This window comes from Cebus imitator, unplaced genomic scaffold (genome assembly GCF_001604975.1).
Source record: "Cebus imitator isolate Cc_AM_T3 unplaced genomic scaffold, Cebus_imitator-1.0 Scaffold42, whole genome shotgun sequence".
Classification (NCBI taxonomy): Eukaryota; Metazoa; Chordata; class Mammalia; order Primates; family Cebidae; genus Cebus; species Cebus imitator.
Genome location: NW_016107357.1, coordinates 6,595,066 through 6,618,553, shown reverse-complemented (window position 1 = coordinate 6,618,553; position 23,488 = coordinate 6,595,066). Strand labels below are relative to the sequence as shown.

At 47.6% G+C, this 23,488-nt stretch overlaps 1 protein-coding gene and 1 pseudogene across 1 annotated transcript in view; both read right to left on the bottom strand.

Moving 5' to 3' along the window:
- The window catches only part of CAPN2 (calpain 2), a 61,769-nt gene extending 59,586 nt beyond the window's left edge, over positions 1-2,183 (bottom strand). Inside the window, exons 1-2 of the mRNA XM_037737721.1 lie at positions 2,119-2,183; positions 1,786-2,064 (exon numbers count right to left, since the gene is read on the bottom strand). Coding sequence (XP_037593649.1) covers positions 1,786-2,022 — 237 coding nt within the window. The 5' untranslated portion in view covers positions 2,023-2,064; positions 2,119-2,183. The remainder of the gene's footprint in view (positions 1-1,785; positions 2,065-2,118) is intronic.
- An 11,101-nt stretch (positions 2,184-13,284) lies between these two features.
- Positions 13,285-23,488, bottom strand: part of LOC108302701 — a 17,691-nt pseudogene continuing 7,487 nt past the window's right edge.

Below are 23,488 nucleotides of genomic sequence, written 5' to 3'. Positions count from 1 at the left end.
AGTTTTATGTTGCCGCCCAGCCTTGTTTTCGTTGGCGCGTGTTTGGCTCACTGCAACCTCCGCCTCCTGGGTTCAGGCAATTCTCCTGCCTCAGCCTCCTGAGTAGCTGGGATTACAGGCACGCACCACCATGCCCAGCTAATTTTTTGTATTTTTGGTAGAGACGGGGTTTCACCATGTTGACCAGGATGGTCTCGATCTCTTGACCTCGTGATCCACCCGCCTTGGCCTCCCAAAGTGCTAGGATTACAGGCTTGAGCCACCGCGCCCGGCTCTACAGTCACTTCTTTTGTGTTCAACGACGTATCTCCTGAGCTCTCAGAACAGTGCCTGGCATGTAAGAGGTGCTCAATCGATGCTGTCGAATGAATGAGCAAATGAATGAATGAATACTGTGAAAGGCGTGCTTATGTGCTAGGCACTGCGGATATACTGGTAAACAATGTACATATGATCCCTGCAATTCAGTAGGAAGAACAAATACATGTAATTATATTTCTCAAGTGTGACAATGCTGGGAACGAAATGCATGGGGTGAGAGAGAATATCCAGGCGGGGTGCGGTGGGAGGCGGCTGCTAAGAAGGGTCAGAAACGACCTCTTTGGGAAGGGAACATGTGACTAAGTCAGAAAGAATGAGAGTGAGCCACACTCCAGAAACCCAGGTAGGATCGTGCCTTGCTGGTGAGAGGGCCTCATGCAGGAAAGAACTGGCCCTTTGAGAGACTGAAAGGAAGCCAGGATGGCCGGGCCTGGTGGGCCACAGAAGAGAGAAAATATCTAGGCAGAGTGATTTCTTTTAGATGAAGATGTGGAGGCACAGAGAGGTTAAATGACTCACTCAAGGTCTCCCAGCAGGTTAGCAAGAAGAAGAACCCAAGTGCCCCAAGCCTGCGCTAGGGTGCTTGCTGCAGCCCTCGCTACCAATGGGCTGGATTTAGGGTAACAAGGTGACCTGTGAGGCTGTCAGGTGTGGAAGCAGAGCTGGAAGGCTTGTTCTCATAACAGAAATCTAGAAGTTGGGCTTCCCCGCAGGCTTCCCTAGGCGTGGTGGGAGAAGCCTGGGGAAGTGTCTCACGGGAGGAAGAGCCACAGGGGTTGTCCGGGAAACGGAATGGACAAATAGATTGGGGAGCAGAAGGTGTCCCAGGGAAGGGAGGACAGAGACCCTAGGAGGGCGGGATAAGGGGGCCTGGAGGCCTCCCGGAGGATTCCCGCTAGGGAAATCATGAAACACTGGCTCCTTGGAGCGCCTCCGTGTCCTGGGTTAATTACCAGTGTCAACGTTATGGGGAGGTTTCCCTGGCCCTTTGGAAAAATAAATCTAACCTCAGGGCTGCATGAGACTATCCTTAGTCACAAAATTACCAGGCCGTGGCCTCTCCCCTTCCATGAACAAGCAGAACCCGGGTTAGAGACAGACTTTCTCTGGTCGATGCTGCCTCTCACCATCCTTCCCTGCAGACCCGATTCCCCTCCCCTTCCAGCTCCCGCTAGAGTCCAATCAAAGTTTCACCCCGGCCTCCTGTGCCACTCTGAGTTTTTGTTAAGTCCTAAAGCGGCTCACCTGGGGGGCCTGCTAGTGGGGTTTGACGCCAGTGATACGCCCCGATCCGCCCAGGAAAGCCCGGTGCGTGGAAGGGAGGGCAGGCCCCGGTGTCCCCCAACGCTCGAATGGAGCCCCGGGCTCGGGCGGCGCGGAGGTGCCGCGGGCCTGCGGGGTCCCCACTGCAGCACCCGGGCTGCACCCCGCCCTGCCCGCGTCCTGCCGCGCGCTTCTACCTACCGTGGGTCGCTTCCACTCGATGCCCCGGGTCTTGCTAGAGTAGGGCCCCAGCTCCTTGAAGCCCAGGGACGAGGGCATGGCCGGGAAGGAGGGGTCCTGGAAGAGCGTCCCGGCCTCCAGGCACTCGTCCCGCAGCGCCTCGTAGTCCTGGTTGAGGTACTTGATGGCCCTCTCGTGCGAGCCCAGCCCCTGGGCCGCCTCCCGGTCCTTCGCCAGCTTGGCCGCGATCCCCGCCATGCTGCGGTCCCGGCGGCCGCACTGCGCAGGGGACGCTCGGGGAGACTCGGCGCTGCGCTCGGCTGGGGCGCGGCCAGGGTCCTGCGCGCGGCTGCGGACTCAGCGGGCGCCCCAGCTGCGAGCGATGATTCACCGGAGGGAAGCAGCCGGGCCCGCGGGGTGTGGCCTCAGCCGCTCCCGGCCTGCTGGGCGCCCGGCCCGGGACCAGGCCAGCCCGCGGCCTGCAGAGCGCCGGGACCGGACCGCTGCGGCCCGGGGCCGGTGCTGCCATCTGCGGACCAATCCCGGGATCGCGCGGAGTCACAAGCTGGGGCTCCCACCCGAACCCGAGGCCACCCTCCCAGCCCCTGGGGAGGAAGGCTGGGAGACCCCGGAGGCTAGGGTAGTTGTGGCGAGCCAGAAAACACTCCTCCGGGAGTTAGTAGAGGGTCAGGTAGTGAAGTCAAGGAAACTACACCAGCTGCTATGAACTTTGAGCCAAAAGCCGTCTCTGCATACATTATCTCATTTAATCCTCCTAGCAACTCTGAAGAAGGCACTGATACTGTCCCCATCTTACAGATGAGAAAATTGAGCCTTGGAGAGGCTAAATGACGTCCCCAATGTGGCACAACAGTCACAGGCAGAATAGGGACTCTAAGCCACCGAGGCCTGCTGTAATCACAATGCTGCAGTTACTACTGCTCGGCTGTTTATTTGATTACAGATAGGGTTGTCAGATTTGGCCAGTAAGGCCGGGCGCAGTGGCTCACGCCTGTAATGCACTTTGGGAAGACTAAGTGGGCGTATCACCTGAGGTCAGGAGTTCGACATCAGCCTGGCCAACATGGTGAAACCCCGTCTCTACTAAAAATACGTGGTGGCCGGCGGTGGGCTCCTGTAATCCCAGTTACTTGGGAGGCTGAAACAGGGGAATCGCTTGAACCCGGGTGGCAGAAGTTGCAGTGAGCTAAGATCGCACCACTGCACTCCAGCCTAGGTGACAGAGCCAGACTCAATTAAAAAAAAAAAAAATTTGGCCAATAAAACAATAGCCCTCCCAAATGTTTAATTTGAATTTCAGGTAAACAACAGATACTTTTAAAGTATATGTAGGCCCCAAATATTGCATGGGCATACATATTTATACTAAAAGAAAATATGATTCATTGTTTATCTGAAACTCATATTTAACTGGGAGGATTAGTTGGGTTAATATTGGGAGAGCGTTTAGAATAGTGCCTGTGTTGGCTGCTGTGACCACTCTGTTGTGGAGATAGGGTGTGATTCTCAGCACACACACAGACATGGGTGCATGCCAAGAAGTGCAGATGGGAAGAAACCAGCTCCTCTCCCCTACAGTAGTAAGGAAGAATTTGGGTTTCACTGGAAAACTGTGCACGGTTTACAGCATCGGTTCTCAACTGGGGGCAGTTTCGTCCCTATCCCACCCCAGGAGACATTTGGGAATGTCTGGAGATAGTTTTTATTGTCACAGCTAGGAGATGAGGTGCTACTGGTTTTTTCTAAGTAGAAGACAGGGATTCTGCTAAACATTACAATGTTCAGGAAAGCTCTTGTGAACCCAGAAAATCTGAAAAAGGTCTCAGTTTTATATATATATATACACACACACACACACATATATATATATATATACACACACACACACATATATATATATATATACATATTTGCAACAGAGTCTTACTCTGTCAACCAGGCTGGAGTGCAGTGGCACCAACTGAGCTCACTGCAACCTCTGCCTCCCGAGTTCAAGTGTTTCTTCAGCCTCAGCCTCCCGACTAGCTGGGGTTATAGGCATGCGCCACCACACCTGGCTAATTTTTTTGTATCTTTAGTAGATATGGGGTTTCTCTGAGTTGGTCAGGCTCGTCTCGAACTCCGGACCTCAGGTGATCTGCCTGACTTGGCCTCCCAAAGTGCTGGGATTACAGGTGTGAGCCATCTCGCACAGCCTAGGTCTCAGTTAATTTAGAAACTTTATTTCGCCCTGGTTGACGATGCACACCTGTGACACAGCTCAGGTAGTTCTGAGGACATGTGCTCAAAGTGGTTGGGGTGCAGCTTGGTTTTATACATGTTAGGGAGGCAAGAGTCATCAATCAAATACATTAAGAAATACATTGGTTTGGTCCAGAAAGGCAGGACAACTCAAAGTGGGGGGGGGGAGGTGGGCAGTGGGGGAGGCATCCAGGATATAGGTAAATATTTAAACACTTTCTGGTTGACAATTCGCTGAGTTTGTCTAAAGGCCCGGGATCAATAGAAAGGAATGTTTGGATTGCGATGAGGTTGTGGAGACAAAAGTTTTATCACATAGATGAAGCTTTTAGTTAGCAGGCTTCAGAGTGAACAGGCCATAAACAGTTTCTTTTCTTTTTCTTTTTTTTTTTTTGAGACGGAGTTTCACTCTTGTTACCCAGGCTGGAGTGCAATGGCGCCATCTCGGCTCACCGCAACCTCCACCTCCTGGGTTCAGGCAATTCTCCTGCCTCAACCTCCTGAGTAGCTGGGATTACAGGCACGCGCCACCACGCCCAGGTAATTTTTGTATTTTTAGTAGAGACGGGGTTTCACCATGTTGACCAGGATGGTCTCGATCTCTTGACCTTGTGATCCACCCGCCTCGGCCTCCCAAAGTGCTGGGATTACAGGCTTGAGCCACCGCGCCCGGCCATAAACTGTTTCTTATCAGACCTAAAGTCTGTGTTGATGTTCTGGCCGGAGAAGTATAATGAGGCATGTCCCACCCCTGCTTTCCTTCATGGCCTGAACCAGTCTTTCTGGATAAAATTTTAAGAGCCCTGGCTTAGAAGGAACCATTCATTTAGATGGTTGTGAGGGCCTTAGAATTTTATTTTTGGTTTACATTCTGTACCCAAAAGATGATCTAGTCCAAGATATCAGTCATGCGGAGGCTGAGAAACCCTGGTTTAGGGCATCTCCTTCCAGAAGACCTGGTGTAGCCTTTCATTGTTTTTTGAGACAGAGTCTCACCCTGTCACCCAGGCTGGAGTGCAGTGACACAATCTCGGTTCACTGCAACCTCTACCTCCCAGGTTCAAGTGATCTTCCTGCCTCAGCCTCCTAAGCAGCTGGGATTACAGGCGCCCACCACCACGCCCGGCTAAGTTTTTATATTTTTGGTAGAGATGGGGTTTCACCATGTTGGCCAGGCTGGTCTCGAATTCCTGATCCCAGGTGATCTGCCCACCTCGCCGCCCAAAGTGCTGGGATTGTAGGCGTGAGCAACTGCACAGGCCCCTTTCATTGTTTTTGAGTGATTCTGTAACTCTAAGTTGTAGATAACTGTAGCAATGCAATATAATTTTTCCTGTGGGTATACCAGTGAATTCTGTCCGATAGAAGCACTACATTCCCCCTGCGGGGACACCTGTGTTTGTGTAGTTGCAGCCTCGGTTTCAACACTCGTTACCTCATGTCACTCCTGCTCCTTTGAACCAGTTATAACATCCACCAGGTTGCCTCGTTTAATCAAATTAAACGGAATCTTTAAAATGTGTTTATTTTATATCAATATGAGAGCCATGATTTTATCTTTTCTTAAAAAATAGTATTTTTGTCACTATTATTCCTCTGCCCCCATCTATTCTTGTCCCTGACCAAGTGGCCACAGTCGCCCGTTACTCTCTTTGCTTGACAAAACTTTGGTCAGACTTCTTTCTTTTCTACAGATTCCTGAACTCTGCTTGCCCCCAAGCCTGAGCCAGCACAAAAAAGTAGAGTGTCCCCCCCCACGTCACCTCCCTGCCCAGCTTCTCCTGGGAGTTGGCTGGACACAGCGAGACCCTTTTCCTGTCAGCCCCCAATGGCCATTTCCCCGTTTGTCCAACTTCCCCTCCAGAGCCTGCTTATCTCCACTTGCCCCTCCTTTACCCTAGACAAGAAGAACCTTTTTCTGTTTGATTTTGAGCTGCTTTTAGATTCTCCACATTGGAATATTCTCTCTCTCTCTCTCTCACCCCCCCTTCCTTCCCCTCTTTCCTGCCTTCCTTCTTTCCTTCCTTCCCTTAGACAGAGTTTCGCTCTTGTCACCCAGTCAGGAGTGCAGTGGCATGGTCTCTGCTCACTGCAACATCCGCCTCCCAGGTACAAGCAATTCTCCTGCCTCAGCCTCCTGAGTATCTGGGATTACAGGCACCAGCTGCCATGCCCACCTAATTTTTTGTATTTTTAATAGAGACAGGGCTTCATCATGTTGGTCAGGCTGATCTCGAACTCCTAACCTCAGGTGATCCACCTGCCTTGGCCTCCCAAAGTGCTGGGATTATAGGTGTGAGCCACCACATTCAACCTGCAATGGTCTTTCTTTCTATCAAAGCGTCCCTTTATCAAAGTCTGGACTTCTTTTTTCTTTTTTTTGAGATGGATTTTCACTTTTGTCACCCAGGCTGGAATGCAATGGCGCGATCTCAGCTCACTGCAACCTCCACCTCCTGGGTTTAAGCAATTCTCCTGCCTCAGCCTCCCACAGTTTTGTTTTTATTTGACATCCTCCGTCTCTGGTTTGCAAGTCTGGGCATGCTGCCTGATGGGCAGGTACCACTGCCCACCGCCAGGCTTTGCTTTCTGTACTCTTGAATGAGATGAGGACACAGGTTCCATTGTGTAATGGTTGGCACTCTTAACTCTGAGTCCAGGGATGGGGACACAGGCATTCATTTGTAGCTCATGGGTTTCTGGTGCAAGGGTTTTACGAAACCATCACAATTGAAAACAGAGGAAAGAGACAGCCCTGTCCTGTAAGCTGTTCATTTGTTCCACTCTCTGATTTCCATTGGCCCCACCCTGATTTCTTCTGGGCTCTAGACTCTTGGGAGAAAGCTTGTCCCCCTGCCCAGTGGGGCAGAGCTCAGGCTTCTCCTCTTGCTGATCTCATAGACAGCTTATCTCTGGAGGAAGTGATTCCTCCCAGGCAGGTGGAGGTTGTTTCCCTCCCAAGTCATTTTAGCAACAAATGAGCAGATCAGGCCTATCATTCCAGTCAAATGAGAAGCTTCGTGCAGCCTGGGGACAGAAGAGCCTCCTGGCTTACCCTGAACTTCTTCCCCAGCTAGGCAACACGCTCTTCGGTGCAGCCGTGGCGGCTCCCCTTGCCAGCCTTCTAGGGATTGCTGTGCACACAGGGCTCTGCTTACAAAGGGCTTTAGGCTGTCCTATGCCACCCGGATTTATTTGCAAACACACACATGACTACATTCTGCAACCACTTGAAGAAAGTCCAGTTTTTAAACCTGAGTAAATGTGGCTTTTTCTACTTCCCAAAGCTTTTCACACTATGCTATCTCACCAGACCCAGCAAAGTCTCCTCCCACTGACTACACAATGCCTTTCACTGGAACACAGGGACACACACATTTCACAGTGGAAAACCTTTCTGGAGTGAGTCAGCCAGCCCTGAGGGTGGCGGTGAGTCAGAAACAGCTGGGATTATCCAAAACGCCTAGGTCTGGGCCACAGACCTTGTGAGCAAGTGAGAGAGACAGAGAATAAGAGAATGAGAATGTGTGTCTCAGACGCCATGGCAATGGAATCTTTTTCAGTAGCATTTTTCTCTAGATTATTTTCTCCCTGCCCCTGGACGTTTGAGATATACCAGAGGCATAATCTGCAGGTTTTGGAGATACATATATATATATATATATTTTTTTTTTTTTATTTTTTATTTTTATTTTGCGGTGGAGTCTTGCTCTGTCGCCCAGGCTGGAGTGCAGTGGTGTGATCTCAGCTCACTGCAACCTCCGCCTCCCAGGTTCAAACAATTCTCCTGCCTCAGCCTCTTGGGTAGCTGGGATTGCAGGCACATGCTGCCATGGCCAGCTAATTTTTGTATTTATTTATTTATTTATTTATTTATTTTTGAGACGGAGTCTTGTTCTGTCACCCAGGCTGGAGTGCAGTGGCGTGATCTTGGCTCACTGCAATATCTGCTTCCCAGGTTCAAGTGATTCTCCTGCCTCAGGCTCCTGAGTAGCTGTAACTACAGGCGTGTGCCACCACACCTGGCTACTTTTTGTATTTTTAGTAGAGATGAGGTTTCACTGTGTTAGCCACGATGGTCTCGATCTCTTGACCTCGTGATCCGCCCGCCTCGGCCTCCCAAAGTGCTGGGATTACAGGCGTGAGCCACTGTGCCTGGCTCCCAAATCTTCCTTTTTAATTTTGCACCTCCATGTGTCAGTCTCTGTGCTTTACACATATTTGTGCCCTTAATCATCAAAGCCAGTCAAGGGAGAGCTTATCTCCTCATTTTATTGATGAGAAAACGGAGGCCTTGTGCAGCCGCTGACATATTATGTTGTAGAGCCAGCCTGGCTGCCGACAGCTAGACCAGGGTCCCCTGGGGTCTGTCCATGCCCAGTGTAAAAGGGCAGAGGGAACAGCCAGCCGAGGCTGAGGAAAAGCCCCAGTTTTCTTCCCCTCCCTCTTTCAGGTCCGTGATCTGAATCCAAAGGAGATCAGAGAGAATATGAATTCCACAGGGCTGCAAAAAACGGTATCATTCGAAAAGAGATTTCTTTCTCTTCTGAACAGGCAGCTGCAGGGTTTATTCTGTCCTTATGGCTGTAGCATGGGTATTGGACAGGCCTGTTAGGTGCCACTCAGCAGGGAGGGGGCTTCAGGAGGGATTCCAAGAGCTGAAGAGGAGATGGCAAGGCTGCCCCCTAGTGTTGCAAAAGATGGGAGGTGCTGACAGTGGAAGGAGAGAGGGAAACTCCGGAAAGAAATCCGGCAGCCCAGACAATTTTCCAAGCCCCTTTTCTCTTTTACCACTTGGCTGGACCTTGGGGTATTACATCCCGCCCTTGCCAGGAGGCTGCGGCTGAAGCTGCTGCCCCTCACCCACCAGTGCGATCTCCTAGAGGGGTTTTCATAGCTGGGGTTCCCTAATAATAACTTAACCAATAATACATGCAGTCTTATATATGTGGGGTCTGGCAATTTTCTTTTCTTTTTTTTTTTGAGATGGTGTCTGGCTCTGTCGCCCAGGCTGGAGGCTGGAGTGCAGTGGCACAATCTCAGCTCACCTGAACCCCCACCTCCCGGGTTCAAGCGATTCTCCTACCTTAGCCTCCCGAGTAACTGGGACTACAGGTGCCCACCACCACGCCTGGCTATTGTGTGTTTTAGTAGAGATGGGTTTTCACCATGTTAGCCAGAATGGTCTTGATCCCCTGACCTCGTGATCCACCCGCCTCCGCCTCCCAAAGTGCTGGGATTACAGGCATGAACCATGGCGCCCAGCCAGGGCCTGGCGATTTTCAAAATAATACTAACAACTGTCCATTCTCTCATCTCTTTAAATGCGAAACGAATATCTACTTTGCATAGTTCACAGGGTTGTTAATGAGTGTCAAATCACTATGTGTGTGAAATTATTTGGGGAACTATAAAACCTTAGCTGCTGTCATTGTCATCATCAGCGGTGACACCCTTCTTCTAAAGGCATGTGAGTACGTGACATGTGGCAGCAAATCCTGTCTTCACGCTTCTTGATGTAGGGAACAAATATAGAGAAGTGTGCTTTTCTCCAGCCCATGGGAAGTGATCACCTCAAATGTCAGCACTACAGGGTTCTGGGATAGGAGTTGGCCCCATTCATAATTCCCATCAGCAAGCCCCCTCATAAATATGTCTCAAAGCCAGAACAGGGAGCTTACTAAGCAAAAACAGCTACAAGACAAGCCTCCAATCCCTTGCCCAAACTCCATCTACCATCCACATTTTTTTTTTTTTTTTTTTTTTTTTTGAGACGGAGTTTCACTCATGTTACCCAGGCTAGAGTGCAATGGCGCGATCTCGGCTCACCGCAACCTCCGCCTCCCGGGTTCAGGCAATTCTCCTGCCTCAGCCTCCTGAGTCGCTGGGATTACAGGCACGCGCCACCATGCCCAGATAATTTTTTGTATTTTTGGTAGAGACGGGGTTTCACCGTGTTGACCAGGATGGTCTCGATCTCTTGACCTCGTGATCCACCCGCCTCGGCCTCCCAAAGTGCTGGGATTACAGGCTTGAGCCACCGCGCCCGGCCCATCCACATTTTTTTATCCTTAAGTCCCTCCCACGTAGAAATTCCAGAACTGCCCAGATATATGCCCGAGTTGACGTGGTAAGAAAGCCAAAATAGCACTCTGCCACTCAGTCTTCCAAGGATGTAGTCATGGTGGTCAGTATCATTTCCCTAACACATCTGCTGGGGCAGAAACCAGTTTCCCCAGTTTGGTTCAGTGGTGGTTCTCTATGTGCAAGAATCCCAGGGCTTGTCTAAATTGTGATTTAGGTAACCACAGGAGACATTTGGCTCTATCTCGCCTCTTTGTTTTCTTACTTTGCCCAATTCCATTTCGTTTCTGAGTCAACCCATGGACAGGTTGTTAACAGGGAGTGACAGTGCAAGTATTCCAAACCACTGCAGCCCTGACATGGGCCCACCGAAAGGGAAGCTGGTATTGGCCCAGGGGCAGGAAGTCTCCACTGAGTTAGCCATTAATCCTTCAGTGGATGAACTGGGGAGTATCGGAGTTACTGAGAAGGGGCTGGTGGGTCAGGGTGCTGGAACAGTGAGAGGCAGGAGGGGGCTGGGGCAGCCAACTACCCATCCTACCTGGTGACATGTGACAGCCACCCAACTCCACATTTCCCCTGCCCTGGTTACATTTGTTTTCTGACAGTCTAGATGTGTTTCTGTGTTTCCCCCTCAATGCAACGGTGTGTTTTCCCTGGGATCAGGAACTATTTTCTAGTTGATATTCCTGACCGCCTCCCTCCTTCCAGGCACAGGGCTGAGCCCAGTGACATCTCATTATTGCTGTGGCCCAACTTATTATACCTAGATTTCAGGTACCTTCTCATTTCCCTTCCCTCAGCAGTGCCCCTTCATTTTCCATCCTTGTGTCAAACTGACCACGACGCAGTGGCAAGCTAAGACCTCAACTGTGGACCTGAGACAAGTGTCTTGGTCTCCGGAGACCTCAATTTCTCCATCTGTAGAACAGGGAAAACAGTGCTGACAAAGACATTCTTAGATGAGAGGAGACTTATAAATATAGCTCAAGTTGCTAACACAATTCAAATGAGCCTCTGGGCTTCTCTTCTGTAGAATAAGGCCCTATGTGCCTGAGGTGTTTCATACTTTGAGATCCATATGAAATTTTAGGAACTTTAGGGGTCAATGTTTTTTGGTGTTTTTTTGAGATGGAGTCTTGCTCTGCTGCCCAGGCTGGAATGCAGTGGCATGATCTTGGCTCACTGCAAACTCCACCCACTGGATTTAAGTGACCCTTGTGTCTCAGCCTCCTGAGTAGCTAGGACTATAGGCCTGCACCACCATGCCCTGCTACTTTTTGTATTTTTAGTAGAGATGGGGTGTCGCCATGTTGGCTAGGCTGGTCTCAAACTCCTGACCTCAAGTGATCTGCCTGCCTCCGCCTCCCAAAGTGCTGGGATTACAGGCATGGGCACCACGGCTGGCCTAGTTCAATGTTTAACAAACGTCACCCAGCAAAAGGTGTTTCATGAGATATTCACGAGAGGGTCTGTGGTGTATGTGGATGTGAGTGTGTGGTTTTTAGTGATCAAATGAGTTTGGGATATGCTTTACACCGTTTCCCTCTTGATGAATTATAATGTGTATATTTTACTATTAAAGGCTCTCACAAGTCCTGCAGCAGAGAATTCTGTTTAACCAAGTGTGTCAACTTGAGTCCTCTGGGAGGCAAATGTCAAAACAAAGTTGGAAGTTCAAGAAACTTACTGGGGGTAAGTTCTATGTAACTAAAGGGGAGAGAGAACAGGAGGAGGCCAGAAAAGCCTTCAGATCATAACGTAAGCCTTACACCTATGAAAAGAGAGGGGGACAGAAAGGCAGTGTGGGAGGAGGGTCCTTAGACCGCACTGCCTCTCTGAGAAAGCCTTGGCCAATCCAGTGGGGATTCTGGGACAAAGCTGGGCCGATAGAGGTCTGTGTTGGGCAGTAACGGCCAGCCCAGTACCTCTACTGTGTTGTCATTGGCTGGAGCAACCCAGAGAGAACATGTCCTCATCTCAGATGCTATGCACGTGGCAGGGCACAGCACATTGGGAGGCAGAGGTGGGAGGGTTACTTGAACCTGGGAGTTTGAGACCAGCCTGGGCAACATGGGGAGACCCCCATCTCAAAAAAAAAAAAAATCAAATGCTTTGCACATATTTACTCATTTAATCCTCAGAATAACTCTATGAGCTAGATCTTGCCATTGTTTCCATATTTACAGCTGAGCAAACCGAGGCACCAAGCTATTCAATGCCTTGCCCAGGGTTATATAGCCGGTGGGTAGTGGAGTTGGCATTTCAATGCAAAACTGCTTTTGGGAACCTCTGTCCTAGACAGGGGCAATGTGGTTTGCAGAGCACATGGGGTTTTGAACATTCTGAGCCCTAATTGTCAGCACGCCACGAAGCGCAATGGCCACAGTCCTCGACCTCGATTCGAAATTCAAGGAAACCTTCTCCGTTCTTCCCTCTGTGTCCGGGCTGCCACTGCCACTGCTGCCGTTCCCTTCCTTTCTTCCCTCTGCCTCCATTGACACCTCCCTGTCAGGACAGGCTTTCCTCCACCTTCCTGGCTGTTCTTTCTCAATCTCCTACACCAGCTCCTTCCTCCCCTTCCTCCGTTGGTACCTTTGTGGCTTTTTTTCCCTCAAAACCTACCTGGGTCAACAACTCCTATACTTCTAACTTCCAATCACAGGGGCCACTTGTAAATGTAATAGTGCTTGGGGACTATAACCAGGACACTTCCACTGGCCGAGGCTTCTTCTCCCTCTGGGAGGTGCGTGATGTCCTATCTGCCCTGTTTTGTTCTCTTCTTGATATATATACAGAGGAGGCTTTTCTATGGACTTAGAGATAGTCATTTTTTAGCATATTAATTGTGGCTTTCAGGGACAGCTAGTGGAAGTTTGATGGTGTCCAAGTCATTCTCCATGTAGTTTAGTTTATTTTCCTTTCTTTCTTTCTTTCTTTTTTTAGACAGGGTCTCACTCTGTGCAGTGGTGCAATCTTGGCTCACTGCAACCTCCGCCTTCCAGACTCAAGCAATTTACCTGCCTTAGCATCTGGAGTACCTGGGATTATAGGCACGCACCACTACTGCTCAGCTAATTTTTGTATTTTTAGTAGAGACAGGGTTTTACCATGTTGGCCAGGCTGGTCTTGAACTCCTGACCTAAAATGATCCACCCACCTGTGCCTACCAAAGTGCTGGGATTACAGGCGTGAGCCTCCCTCCGTCCTTCCTTTTTTTTGGAGATGGAGTCTGTTGCCCAGGCTGGAGTGCAGTGATGAAATCTCAGTTCACTACAACCTCCACCTCCTAGGGTCAAGTAATTCTCCTGCCTCAACCTCCCAAGTAGCTGGGATTACAGGTGTGTACCACCATACCTGGCTAATATTTGTATTTTTAGTATTGACTCACCATGTTTGTCAGGCTGGTCTTGAACTCCTGACCTCAGGTCATCCGCCTGCCTCCGCGTCCCAAAGTGCTGGGATTATAGGTGTGAACCACTGCACCTGGCCTTCTTTCTTTCTTTAAAAAATATTTTTCTTTGCTTTTTTTTTTTTGTATTCTCCACATGGTTGAACATTCTGGAAATTCATTCCTTTGCATCAGTCTCTCTGAGGATGAGCCAGTCAGAGAGCCATCAGAGTCCGAGTGTCTGGCACCTGAGCTCCTTCACCCACAGCGAGGCTCTGCCCATCAGCTCCCCAGAGAGAATATGGAAATGCTGCCTGGGACCAAATAAGGAAATGTCATGGAAGGGGCCTCACGGCTGAGTCTGTGTGAGTCACATTTTAGTGAAGTGGCCACATAGCTTCTGACTCAGAGCACAAAGATTCTTCAATTCTTTTTTTTTTTTTTTTGAGACGGACTCTCTGTCGCCACCCAGCCTGGAGTGCAGTGGTGTGATCTCAGCTCACTACAACCTCCGCCTCCCGGGTTCAAGAGATTCTCCTGCCTCAGCCTCCTGAGTAGCTGGGACTACAGGTGTGGGCCACCATGCCTGGGCAATTTTTGTATTTTATTTATTTATTTATTTCTAGTTTTGTAGTTTTTAGTAGAAACGAGGTTTCACCATATTAGACAGGCTGGTCTTGAACTGACCTCATGATCTGCCCATCTCGGCCTTCCAAAATGCTGGGATCACAAGCATGAGTCACTATGCCCGGGCCGATTCTTCAATTCTTAATGGCAAGAATGAGACTCACAAGAGCACAGGCTCAGAGATGGAGAGGAGGGCAGGGCTGTCTCCTCTGTCCAGTTTAACCAGGGCAGCCACAAAGCTGAGGCCAGAGAAGAGAGGGTCCCGCAGCCCTAGGGAGGGGCAGAGCCAGCTGGGGCTTCCAGACTCTCAGGAGCGGTCCCATCCCGCCGCCAGCTCTGTGGGCTCTGCTCTGTCTGCCTGGATGCTGGGTGTCCGGAGACCCCGTCACCCTGCCTTTGACCTGGCTATGCTGGGGAGACCTCGGCTTCCTGACTCATTCTAAGAAGGGAGTGTCTTAGAGGAATTTCTTTGCTTTTTTTTTTTCCACCCAAGAAGTCCATGGACTGCTCAAAAATGCAAGTCATGTCAAGACATAAGTGATCTCTAACATGTATTCTGGGATGTGGACTTGAATAGAAATGGAAAAGCACAATCGTGAATAATCAGAGCTGTCATTTTAGCACTTTTTATGTAACTTCTGTGAGAGCGTGTATCATCTGGTGTTACAAATATTTATGTGTCTAATTCCCTGCTAGCCTGTCCATTTTGGAAACAGAGAGACCGTGTCTTTCTTGTTCACCTTTGTGATCCCGGCATAGTGCCTGGCACCTGGTGGGTGCTTAGTAAAGGTTTACTGAACGAAGGTCAAAGGCACAAAGCGTTCCCAGGCAAAACTCATTGGCATCTTCGATGTCCGAATCACTGATTTATGGTGAGGGAAATGCTCCTTGGGCCCTGTGTCCTGCTAAAGGGGTCCCTGAATTGAGAGCTTTGAGGCCTCCAGATTTACTATCCACCAGGATTGCTTCAAATGTCTGAGTTAGAGTTGGGTGGAGTAGACCCTCCTTCTTCACAAGAGAAGCAGAAGATTCCTCCCCCAGGGTGGAACGCTTGATTTCCTTTAGGAGAATGAGGAGAATGTGGCTGGACAAAAATGTGCAAGCATTTCCTGTTGCTCCCTCCTCCGTCTCTCTCTCTCTCTGGGGCTGACTGGTCTGTCCCTAAGGTGTGGGTGCTGGTGCTGGTGTAGAGGGGAGATGAAGGGCCAAGGACATCTCTGTAGGGTCTATCTGCTTGAGTCCAGACTGCTGGCCGTCAACACACAGCCCTGCCTCTCTACTTCACTGCCACTCCTGGGGGCGTTTTGGTGGACTACAAAGTCCTGGAAACCACGGAGTCCCTGGATGCTCCCTTGGCCCCCTGAGCATTCTGTGCTTGGGGATGGGGGTGGGTGGGTGTGTTCTGGGAGTGCGGTCCTGGGAGATGGTGGTGGTGGTAACGTGAGGTTGGTGTCAAAGAAAAGAAAAAATTATTCGATGGTACTCGTTAAGGTATGATTAGGAAGGTTTTATGCAGGACCATTGCAGTTGGTATAGGGACCACTGCAATGGGGTTTTGCAGGGGAGGACAGAGATTGGGCTCAACTCTGAATACGGCACGGCCTGGTGGGAATGCACAGCCAAGGAGCAGGGTGGGGGTCAGTGACAGAGAGTTGCTTAGAGGAGACATAAAGAATATGGGGGATTCTGGTTAAACCCACCTAACCCATTCTTGCTGAAGACAGGACAGGGTCATTGGACACCAGCTGGATGGTGGAGGATGAGAAGCCCAATTAGATACTGGGGGGTGATCAGATATCAAGGCATGGAGGGGTTCTGGACAAACTGACTTAGCAGGGTCCTTGTTAAAACTGCATTTTTCAAGGAAGTGCACAGATGGGCCTAGGAGAGGATCAGGAGGCTCACTAAAGTTTCATCAAGCAAAAAATATTTTTCGAGGACCAGAGGAGGCCAGAGGTGAGGCAGAAAGGTGGGAGGGACTAGCTGCTGTAGGACCTTGCCAGGATAATGGAGGGGTTGGAATGGGAGGGTGAAGGAGGGGAGTGTGGTGGTCCGGCTGGTGGGGAAGGAGCAGGGATCCGGGCAGCTCTGGAGGAGAGGCTCCTGAGCCCCATCACAGGTCTTCCAGGGGCCATAAGAGCTTCTTCCTGAAAGCAGGACTGCAGCCCCATGGTCCTCAGTCCCCACAGCTCTCCCACCCTTCAGAAGCAGGCCCTGATGGAGAAGAACTTGACTTTTTATTTTATTTATTTATTTTTTTGAGATGGAGTCTAGCTCTGTCGCCCAGGCTGGAGCCCTCCCGGGTTCAAGCGATTCTCCTGCTTCAGCCTCCCCAGTAGCTGGGATTATACGTGTCCCCCACCAAGCCCAGCTAATTTTTGTATTTTTAGTAGAGACAGGGTTTCACTGTGTTGGCCAGGCTGGTCTTGAACTCCTGACCTCATGATCCACTCTCCTTGGCCTCCCAAAGTGCTGGGATTACAAGCGTGAACCACCGTACCCGGCCTTTTTTTTTTTTTTTTTAAGAGACAAGACCTTGCCCTGTCACCCAGGCTAGAGTACAGTGGCATGATCATAGCTCACTGCAGCCTCCATTTCTTGGGCTCAAGTGATCCTCCTACCTCAGCCTCCTGAGTAGTTAGGACTATAGGCATATGCCACTACACCCAGCTAATTTGTGTGTGTATATATGTGTGAGTAGAGATGGGGTCTCACTATATTGCCCAGGCTGGTCTCAAACTCCTGGCCTCAAGTAATCCTCCTGCCTCAGCCTCCCAAGTGTGAGCTTGGCTTTATGAAGATACAATAATTTTGGGGGTTTCTCCCAGTCTATTCCCACTCACAATTTTTATTTTCATTTTTAAATGTTTTTTTTTGAGGAGTCTTGCTCTGTTGCCCAGGCTGGAATGCAGTGGTTTGATCTCAGCTCACTGCAACCTCCACCTCCTGGCTTCAAGCAATTCTCCTGTCTCAGCCTCCTGAGTAGCTGGGACTACAGGTGCACACCACCACGCCCGGCTAATTTTTTTTGGTATTTTTAGTGAGGACGAAGTTTCGTCATATTGATCAGGCTGGTCTCGACCTCCTGACCTTAGGTGATCCACCTGCCTTGGCCTCCCAGAGTGTTGGGATTACAGGCGTGAACCACCGCGTCCAGCCCACACTCACAATTAAACACAGCCTGCACGTGTATTTCTGCACCAGCAGACTGACAGGCTCTTATTGGAGGGAAAACAAGCCACTCCATCCTTTCGTGGAACTGGAATGATTTGTGTGTCTTGTGTGAGTTTTAAAGGTCACCAAGATTTCCTGAACAACAAAAATAAGTCTATGGTAGTAAAATTATTACACCACAATCATGCTCTCCACTGTGAGCCACGGTGGTCATGACGGTAAAATGGCGCCTCCGAGGGCCTCTTTGATGTTGCATTGGCTCCACCATGTGGCTAGATGCAGAGATGCAGTATCGGTATTTCAAAGCAAGAAAACTGCTAAGTTAGCCGTGGAAAAGGAAACCTCCATTTCAAAAGGGCTTTGATACTTTTCAGCATAAACAAGTAAAGCTGGCAAAATGTCTTGCTTTGGCTCTCAGGCAGTCACGACTCCAAATCCCAAAGCCCTCTGGAGTCTGATACTGAGTTCCTTAGGAACTGAACCATCTGTCCCAGGTTAGTCTTGAACTCTTGAGCTGAAGTGATCCACCTGCCTTGGCCTCCAAAAGTGCTGGGATTACAGGTGTGAACCACTGTGCCCGGCCCTAAGGGAGGTAGTCATTAACTGGTGGCTGAGAGCTGAGTTCAATTTGTGTAAGGGTGGATGGCTGGGACTACAGGTGTGAACCCCCACGCCTGGCTAATTTTTGTATTTTTAGTAGAGATGGGATTTCACCATATTGGCCAAGCTGGTCTCGAACTCTTGACCTCGTGATCTGCCTGCCTTGGCCTCCCAAAGTGCTGGGATTACAGGTATGAGCCACTGCTCCAACCTCTCTTTTTCTCTTTTTTTTTGAGACATGGTCTTACTCTGTTACTCAGGCTGGAGTGCGGTGGCACAATCATAGCTTGATTATACCTCACTGCAGCCTTGACCTCCTAGGCTCAAGTGATCCTTCCACCTCAGAGTCCTGAGGAGCTGGGACTATAAGCACTCACCACCATGTCCAGCTAATTTTTATTTTTGTATTTTTTTGTAGAGACCAGGTTTTGTCCGGTTGCCCGGGTTGATATTGAATCCCTGAGCTCATGCAATCCACCTGCCTTGGCTTCCCAAAGTGCAGGAATTACAAGTGTGAGCGAAACTCCATCTCAAACAAAAACAAAAACAAAAACAAAAAACGCAGCTGGGTGTGGTGGCTCACATCTGTAATCCCAGCACTTTGGTAGGTCCAGGTGGGTGGATCACTTGAGGCCAGGAGTCCAAGACCAGCCTGGGCAACATGGTGAAACCCTGTCTCTACTAAATACAAAAAATTAGCCGGGCACGGTGGCACGAGCCTGTAGTTCCAACTACTTAGGAGGCTGAGGCAAGAGAATCACTTGAACCTAGGAGGTGGAGGTTGCAGTGAACCGAGATTGCGCCATTGCACTCCAGCCTGGGTGACAGAGTGAGACCCTGTCTCAAAAAAAAAAGGAAAGAAAAAAGAAAAATTATACCGGCCGCTTGAGTTTAAATTGGCCTCCAATTTCAAATGACCACCATGTGATTTATTGTAATTTTCCTTCTTTCCATATTTGTAATTCTCTTCTCCAACAATGAGAAATATTGCTTTAATCCTTCTGAGTATATTAATTAATTTATTTAATTCAAGAATACACAGAAAGTAGTTTTAGAATTATAAACCCATACTACCATGAAAATTAAAACTATAAACTAGGGTTCAATATTTGTTTACAGTTCTTTTTATCTTTTCTGAGAAGATATAGTCAAAATGCTATAGACAAAGACTCTTGGATTAATTATTTTTCCCCCTATTCAATAGATCCTTTGTGAATCTGGCCGGGCACATGGTGGCTCATATCTATAATCCTAGCACTTTGGGAGGCCAAGGAAAAAGGATTGCTTAAAGCCAGGAGTTTGAGACCAACCTGGCCAGCATGCCAGCATAGCTAGACCCCCATCTCTACAAAAAAAAAAAAAAAAACAATAAAACAAAAAACTAAGTTATCTATTTGCAAACTGCTGATTTCTTTGGAGGCATTATTCCCATAAACTTTTTGTAAAAAAAAAAAAAAAAAGAGAGAGAGAGAGATTTTTTTCTGAATCTAAAATCTGTTAAGAACAGGAGTGGCTTGGTTTACTCCACTACCTTTAGCTAGAGTGTTGTTAACTATGGAGGTTCCTTTCACAGGAAAACAGGTCCTTACTTTTTGCATAGGTGACCATAGACATATAATAGAAATAACAAATACACAAGCAGCGGAATATACAAAACAGTTGCGTTTTGATCACTTCCCAGGAGTTGTGCACTCAGTTTACCAGTGACTTCATGTTTCTGCTAGCCTTTTGCTGATATCCTAACTGCAGAGTAGTTCCTGCCATCCCACATGGAAAATGACAGTATTGGCATGCTTTAATTAACTTCAGATATTTTTCTCTATTTAGAACTCTGAGAAGTTGATCTCTCTCCAGAGGACCCCAGATAATAAAAAGCAGTTCTAATTCTCCAGAGTTGGGCCATTTGAAGCCAGTTTTAAACAGGTTGAATGATGTCCCCACATGTTCAATTTATGTATGGTGTTAGCCTACTTCTGGTGATAAGGGAGTTTTTTAAATGACTCATATAAATGACAGCTTAATTTTTAGTTTTAATAGTTGCGCTGTGTGCTGTGCTCTCATTTTTAACAGATCGCCGTGTCATTAGCGTCCTGCTAGGATGCTAATCACTTGACCCTGGGGGTTTGAGGCTGCAGTAGGACATGATCGTGCCACTGCACTCCAGCCTGGGTGACAGAGCAAGACCCTGTATCAAAAAAAAAAAAAAAAAAAAAAAGGAAATTGCTTGCTTTAACATTAGGGAATCAGGGAATCAGTCACTGATTGATTGATATATATTAACAGGATGATGCATAAAGTTACAGACATAGAAAGGTTGAAAATAAAATGCTGGAAAAAGATATACTATGTGAACATTAATGAGAAGGAAGCTTGCATAACTATATTAATGTCAGACATAATACTTGAAAGTAAAAATCACTATTAGCGATAGAATGGGTTTGTTTGTGATGACAGAGCTCAAATCATGAGGAACGCTGTAAAGGAAGAGGGGTGACTCAAAGGAAGAGCAGCAAAGACTGTGGAGGAACTTGTGTGTCTCCAGGAAGCTTTAGGCTCCTCACATTTCTCCCACCACCCAGCAGATAGATATTCCATAGTTTAATTTCTTTAGCTTAGTGCTTTAGTTAAAATTAAAAAAAAAAAAAAGGAAGCAAGAAAGGAAGGAGCTATCAAGTTATGAAAGGACATTGAAGAAACTTAAATGTATATTACTAAACGAAAGAAGTTTTATTAGTCCGTTTTCATGCGCTGAAAAAGACATGTCAAAGGCTGGGTAATTTATAAAGAAAAAGAGGTTTAATGGACTCACGGTTTTACTTGGCTGAGGAGGCCTCATAATCATTTTGGAAGGCGAAAGGAACATCTTACATGGTGGCAGACAAGAGAGAACTAGTGAGGGAAACTCTCGTTTTTAAAACCATCAGATCTTGTGAGACTTATTCACTATCACAGGAACAGCACTACAAAGACCCACCCCCATGATTCAATTACCTCCCACCGGGTCCCTCCCACAGCATGTGGGAACTGTGGGAACTACAATTTAAGAAGAGATTTGGGTGGCAACACAGCCAAATCATATCACAAGTCCATCTGAATAGGCTACATAACATATAATTCCAAAATATATGGCATTCTGGAAGAGGCAGAGCAATGGAGACAGTAAAAAGTTGATTCTTTGATGAGGAGTAGATTAACAGGCAGAGCACAGAGGATTTTTAGGGTAGTGTAACTACTCTGATACTTTAATGGTGGATACATATTATCATGTATTTGTCAAAACCCACAGACCACACCACACTGAGGGAACCCTAATGTAAACTACAGTGATAATGACATGTCAACATAGGTTCACTGATTTTAATAAATGTGCCTCACTAGTGTGAGATGTTAATAATTGGGAAGCTCTGTGTGTGTGTGTGTGTGTGAACACCTTAGTGTCCTCTCAATTTTTTGTAAACCTAAAACTGCTCTAAAAACTAAAATCTATTAATTCAAGAAAGCTAATAGGAGGCTATGTACGGAGATTCCTTTTGTACAAGGAACAAAACCAACTCAAATTAAGCCAAAACCAAAAGTAAATGCATGGGAGGGCTTGGTCCTGTAGAGTGATGACTTAAATCTAAGGTCACAATAAACATCTGATACTCATTGCCAGGCCGTGATGGTGCAGGGCCTAAACAGAATGCTCACAATGGGGGGCTCATGACATGAAGCCACAGAGGCACTATGAGAAGCTTGCCACAGGCGACAGCGGGAGAGCTGTGAAACTTGCCTTTGGATCTATAATTTCGAAGTGGCCCACAATATGAACTTGTTGGGAAAGGGCTGGGCGGAGAGGTCCGTGGCAGAGCGGCTGAGTCCTGTGCACAGGACACCCAAGGCAAAAACCTCATCGATTTTGTGCTGTCATCTCTTTTCTTCCCCCAAAACCCATATGATATACATTTTTCTTGCCTTTTTCCCCTATAATAAACCTAATCCCATAGATGCAAGAAGGCCTGTGTATACAGAGGCAATCCCTGCAGTCAGCAATGGAGCCTCTCTTCTGTTAAGTGACAGAGAAACGGAGTCACAAAATAGCCTAGGAGTAGAATGATGGTTGCTAGAGGACGCAAGGAGAGGGAAATGTGGAGATGGCATTTGATGGAAATAAAGCTGCAGTTTTGGAAGATGAAAAGATGAAAGCTGTGGTTTTGGATATTATGGTTGCGTAATAATGTGAATGTACTTAGTGCCACTGAGCTGTACATTTAAATGCTAAAGATAGCAAATTTTATGTTACGTATATATTTTATCATGGTAAAAAAATTTCCAAAGTAAATGCATGCTGAAGATTCTGGAATGTCATTGTAAAACCAAGGTAGCGTGCACATGCCTCAGGAATAACTAAACAAAGATTCAGACAACATTGGGATCCCCTTTTCAAACCTCGTTTCTTCCTGAACGCCTGCTCTCTAGCCTTCATGGTAGAAAAGGTGGGAGGAAAAGTGCCCACGCTTTATTTCTCACAGCTTCAACCAGCAGATCCAAGTCCAAATACCTGGGGAAAGGACTCATTGACCCATGCTGGATCAGTACAGACCCCCACATCAATCAACTATGCGCAGAAGGTGCCCATGCCACTGGGACTGCGGGGTGGGTGGTGGCCACTTTTGGTAAGTGGTCCATGTCCACGGACTTTGCTGCTGTTCAGTGAAGTGTTCTACATATGCTGAGGAGGCTACGTTTGTTAATTGTGGTATTCAAATCTTCTCTATCCTTACTGGTATTTTTATCTGCTTGTTCTCTTACTAAAAGTATTGTATTAAAATCTCATACTAAGATTGCATATTTTCCCTTTTTGTCTTGCTAATTTTTATTTCACATATTTCAAGGCTATGTTATGAGTATACAATGTTACTCTATCTTCCCAAGGAATTGCTCTTTTATGATTATGAAATGTTTCTGTTTATCTCTAATAATGGTTTTGTCTCAGGGTGTTCTTTTTCTGATATTATGTGACTATACCAGCTTTCTTTCAGTGCTTGCATGCATTTCTTTCTGTACTTTTATTTTTTTATTTTTATTTTTGAAAGAAAGAAAGAGAAAGAGAAAGGGGGAGAGAGAACAGGAGTCTTGCTTTATTGCCCAGGCTGGAATGCAATCACAAAATAGGTATTAAAAACCTCTTTTATGCTGATAATTGTGCTTAACAGCGGAGACAGGAAGGAATAAGGGAAGAAAATAACAAACAGCCAACCAATATTTCATTTAAGTCTGTGAAATGCTATGCAAATGCTGAAGAGTGATTTACTTCCAACTATGTGGTCACTTTCAAAATAGGTGTAATATGATACTGAGAAAAATGTATATTCTGTGGACCTGGGGTGAAGAATTCTATAAATATTCACTGAGTTTACTTGTTCCAGGTCTGAGTTCAAATCATAGATGTCCCTGTTAATTTTCTATCTCGTTGATGCGTCGAATATTAACAATGTGGTGTCAAAGTCTCCCGCTATTATTGTGCGGGAGTCCAAGTCTCTTTATAAGTCATTAAGAACTTGTCTTATGTATCTGGGTGCTCCTATATTGGGTGCATATATATTT